The sequence below is a fragment of the Trachurus japonicus genome, chromosome 22, assembly GCF_045865225.1.
Source record: "Trachurus japonicus isolate A0001 chromosome 22, Traja_1.0".
NCBI lineage: Eukaryota > Metazoa > Chordata > Actinopteri > Carangiformes > Carangidae > Trachurus > Trachurus japonicus.
In genome coordinates this window covers 24,796,911-24,801,577 of record NC_140928.1, presented here as the reverse complement: position 1 = coordinate 24,801,577, position 4,667 = coordinate 24,796,911, and the positions used below count along the sequence as shown (strand labels likewise).

Here is a 4,667-nt window from a genome sequence, read left to right as displayed (position 1 = left end):
CAACCCGCGGGTCCCGCATCTATGAAGTATTTTGACCCGCCCCAGCCCGCCCCGCACCACCGTATCTATTTTCACAACCCGCCCCGACCCGCCCCGCTGCTATTAAACATCAGACAGCGGCCTTTTTTACTTTGAAAGGGCAGACAGAGGCGCTGTGTTGCCGGTAGCTTGTCAGTGTGGACTGTGGAGCTCATGAGGAGTGAGAGAGTCACAGTGCAGCGTGCAGCAGCCGCGGTGGCCGCCGCCTCTCGTCCTCCCCAGTCCCTGCTCTCTGTGAAACCAACCCCGCTCTGCTGATGCGCCCAGCCGCCGTCTCATCCGGTTCCCTCACACCTCCGCCGGCTTTCCCGTCAACATCAGCGCGGCCCTGATAACACACTCTGGACTTCATCGTCAGTTTTTTTAATGACCCGCCCCGACCCGCACCGCAAATAAAGTAAAGATTTCTTGACCCGCACCGCCCCGCCCCGCGGGCTGACCCGCGGGACCCGCGGGCTACGGGTCAGCCCGCGCATCACTACAGCGTAGGGACTTCAGTCTCTTTTCCCAAAAACTCCTCTGGAAACAACAGGTTGAGTTCTACGTACCCGAGGTAAGGCACGGCCTCTCCATTGGCTCCCTCTACTTGCAGCTCTACATCCAAAAGGTCGTCCAAGGATTTCAAGGAATGATGGGACAGGTGAGTCTGGAAAAAGGACAGCGGGATAGTGGTCACCTGAGATCCCGTATCTAGCAGGCAGTTAACTTTGTGGCCTTCAATAGTGACTTGAGCAGTGCATTTTGTTCCAACCAGCTTGGGCGGCAGTATGGTGGAGGTGGTGTTAGCATTACCACACTTGCTAGCCACTTGCTTTGTTTTTCTAGGGCGTATGGTTGATCTTTTAGTCCCTGTTTGCCCTGCAACAGGGGCTTCTAGTAGTTTAACTGCTGGATGCTAGGGCTGCCATTTTGCTGATCCCATTGCCGTTGTTTTTCTCTAAGCAGCTGTCTCTTTTCCTCAACGAGGAGGGGGTTGGGTTCACTCTCACAGTGGACTGCCAGGTGAGCGTCTCCACCGCAGCGGAAACAGTACCATGGACGGGGCCTATTGTTTGCTGTTGGCCCAGAACTGGACTGTCCGCTCACTCTCTTGTTGGGTGGCTGGTGTCGAGCTGTCATGGAGAAGTCTCTTGAGAATGCAGGCGATGGTATCTGATGACTCTGAACTTGGGGTGGGCTCACCTGTGCTTGAAGAAAGGCAAGCTGATGTTTCAATGCTTTAATCTCTGTTGCTTCTAGGTGGTCGCTCTTTGCTTCCTGAGTTGCTTTCCTCATATCTGCTACTTGTGCTTGAATGTCAGTAATTTGTCTTTTCAATGTGCTGATTTCAGTTGTGTCAGGACAGCTGACTTTGGCTTTACGTGGAGTTGTAGTCTGCATGACAGCAACCTGGGCTTGTATTTTGTTGAGCTGTTTCTTTAAGACGTCAGTATCTGTTACTTCTTTCTCAGGTGTAGCACAACTGTATGCAGCTAACTGTTGTGATGCAGCTCTGAACTTTGGGACAGCAGGACTTGGTTTGTGTAGTCCAAGGTGTTTTTTCATGCGGTTATGTTTACTTGCCTGTCTGTCTTCCTCCGTTCTAATCAGAAGCACCAGTTCAGCAAACGAGGGCGGTGCATTTGTTTTCCGCTCCAGCTGGAGATCAGCGATCAAGCCATCATTCCAGCAGCCACGACAGAACTGCTTCAGGAGGTAGCGGTTTCGTTCACTCTCGGCGATACCACCTCGTCTGACCACTGCACTCAGAGCAACTTGCAAGCGGTTCAGATAGTCAGACGGCTTCTCGTCATTGTTCTGCAGCGTCCCCATAAGCTTAGCCAACAGCTCATCTCCATCCTCTACAGAGCCATAGACTGAATCAAGTAGCTGAAGATACACTGATGGCAAAGCTTGAGGGCTGACATGCTTGATAACATCAGTAGCTGGAGGCAATAAGCTGTCCAAGATCTTGCGTGTTCTGTGCAGGTCAGACATGGAGGGATCTGTCAAGAATAAATCAACATTTGCTCTCCAGGTGTCAAAGTCAAGTTCACTGTTTGGACGAGGAAACTTCCCAGAGAAAGGTCTGAGGCGAAATGAAGAGTGCATGGGAGACATAGCTTCATTAGCTCGCATGACATGTTCAACAACGACCCGTTGTACAGCAGGAGGATTAACATCACTCATGGTAAGTACTGAATGTGTCACTGCAGCACTGTCACCATTACCACTGGCTTTGATGGACTGGGACGCTGGGTGTTGAGTGTTCAAGTTAGCAGCCATGCTAGGCGATGGAGCGGCTGTCAACACAGCAGGCTGCAACTGATCATTCACACTGATAGGTAAAGACGTTACCTGTGGACTCGGAGCAGCGGCCTCGAGCCTTCGCAGAGCTGGTGTTGATGCTGCTCGGGCATCACCTCTCAATCCACGCTGATCACGACTGGGTGAAGGAGATGGTGGGAACACAGCTGGTAAGTTCCTGACTATCTCAGGTGAGACAGATCCAAGCAGGAGAGAGGGCTGTTGCACGACCTGTGATGGCGCTTTAATATTTTCAATCCCCTGAACAGTTGCATCAGATGTGTTCAACTGAGAGTCTTCGACTGGTGCAGTGTCAGCGGGGAGGTTCACAACTTTACCTGCACTCATCTTCATCAGTTCCTCTTGAAGTACACTTTCAAATGACTTCCCACTTTTATCAGCTATGGCTTGCAGTTCCTCAAGATACCCCTTGGTGGCGCTGCTGCTAGCAGTGCTAGTGTAAACACTATCTAAGGAGAGCACCTTAAAGGTAACATTTGCATTAGCTGAGCTCTGATACTCTTTTGGCAATATAGGTCTAAATGTGTGCATTGCAGAGCTATTTGAAAATTCCACAATGGAGCAGAGATGATACTCTGATTTTGGATCATCAATGACTAGTACTCTGCTAATAGACCCATAGCATTTCAGGTGGCTCTCAAGCTCCTCATCTACTTCAGTTTGAGTTAACCCAATAACAATAACTGAGTTACGAACATTTATCTTTTCATCTTTCACTATATCCATTGTACTATATTATTGCTTACCCTTTTACTCGTGTCACTCAATAATACTCCACTTTCTCCTGGCTAGCTCGCCAAGTTTCTGTAACCTGCCTTAGCTCTAATTGTTGATTTTTTAAAACTAGGAGATACAGATATTTTATCAGTGCATTAATTACCTCGTGGACTAGTAAATCAGAAGTCTAGATCGCTCTAGGAGAAAGGGGTATTGGCAATATGCATTGAGTGACAGAGTAAAGAATTGACACAACCATCAGGTAAGTTTTAAGTGTGTTATATTGTTTTGAATAAAGAAATAAAATAAATAAAATGAATAAAAGAAAAAACATGTTTTACAGTGTCAACACACACATGAGATATCGACCACAGTTTCCAATAAATTCAGTCTCTGAATAAATCACAGTCTCTGTTTTGGGTAGCTCGCCACGACCACTGAGGTCCCTTCTACCTTACAGAACAGGAGGAATTCCTCAGCAGAAGAAGTAGTTGTGCAGATCTCAAACCCAGGAATCCATACCAAAGAAAAAGACCCGGCCTATAAAGGCCAAAAGAAAGGGTTACTATATATTCATGTAAATAAAATATACTTCTAAATGTAAATAAATGCATATAAACACATATTTATACATGTATATTATAACATTGTTTCTTAATAATTGTTTTAACCACTTTTTACTGTGCTTTTAAAATGAACCGAACACAATATAAACATAAACATGCGCCAAAATGGCGGAATATTTCTTTACATTCATCTCCTCTCTTTTCCTCTTTTTTCTATACCGCCGCTCACTCTCAGAGAAAATACACCGAGCGGGGGGTAATGTACACAACACAGATATATAAAACTATTTTTTAAACACTATACACATGAATTTAATGCCTCACTAATCCATATTAACATTAGCAGATGCACATTTCAGCTTTGTTCACCGGACTTTTATCAATTAAGTTCAGGCTACTCACCAGAGGCTCAAACTTCACATACACACACACACTCCGGGCACAAGGAAGAATACACGGCTCGTCTGTCCAGGTTCCGCTTTTTTAAGAGACAGGGACATGGGAGTTCAGTAACGTGTAACCTCAAAAATATAATTTAGCGAAATACATGTGGCTAATGACCAGAGCTAGCGCCGTAGCTGCTAATAAACACTCACGTTCTCCTCCGTCTCCGTCACAAAACACACGGTCCGCTTCCAACCCACGGCAAAAGAAAAGGCTTCGCTCTCTGCACCGACGATAAAAACTTAACTCAGACTTGGAATATCTGACTTTCTTTCACAAAACGGTAATATCTGCAGCCGAAGCTTAGCATGCAGCCACCTCGACGACGGTCCGGCAGAGAGAGAGAGAAAAAACAACAACACGCCTGCACGTACACCCTGACGGCGTCTGATTGGTTACTCCGCTTCACATCACGTGAACTCCTCATGTCACCTGAATCTTTTACACTTCCAGAAAGGCACATTCGCCACACTTGAAATAAACAAAACATTCTTTTTAAAACAGATGTAAATAAACGTGTGTATATTAATCTTTTAAATCTATTTATTGACATATTTATGATTTTAATCATAAATCCTATTTATTTATTTTATG

General features: G+C 46.0%; 1 protein-coding gene across 1 annotated transcript; it reads right to left on the bottom strand.

Annotated features, from left to right (window-relative positions):
- Nucleotides 1-517: 517 nt before the first annotated feature.
- On the bottom strand, nucleotides 518-2,016 carry LOC146964120 (paraneoplastic antigen Ma1 homolog). The gene is made up of 2 exons (XM_085768088.1): nucleotides 1,603-2,016; nucleotides 518-685 (listed from the first exon to the last, which is right to left on the bottom strand). Exons 1-2 carry the CDS (start codon nucleotides 2,014-2,016, stop codon nucleotides 518-520), a joined length of 582 nt encoding a protein of 193 aa, XP_085624214.1.
- Nucleotides 2,017-4,667: the final 2,651 nt, after the last annotated feature.

Excerpts from the sequence above, each read along its gene's own strand:
- LOC146964120 (XM_085768088.1), bottom strand. The coding sequence starts at position 2,016 with ATGTCTGACCTGCACAGAACACGCAAGATCTTGGACAGCTTATTGCCT. Across the intron at positions 686-1,602 it reads GAACGGAGGAAGACAGACAG|ACTCACCTGTCCCATCATTC; the intron begins GCAAGTAAACAT and ends TCCTTTTTCCAG.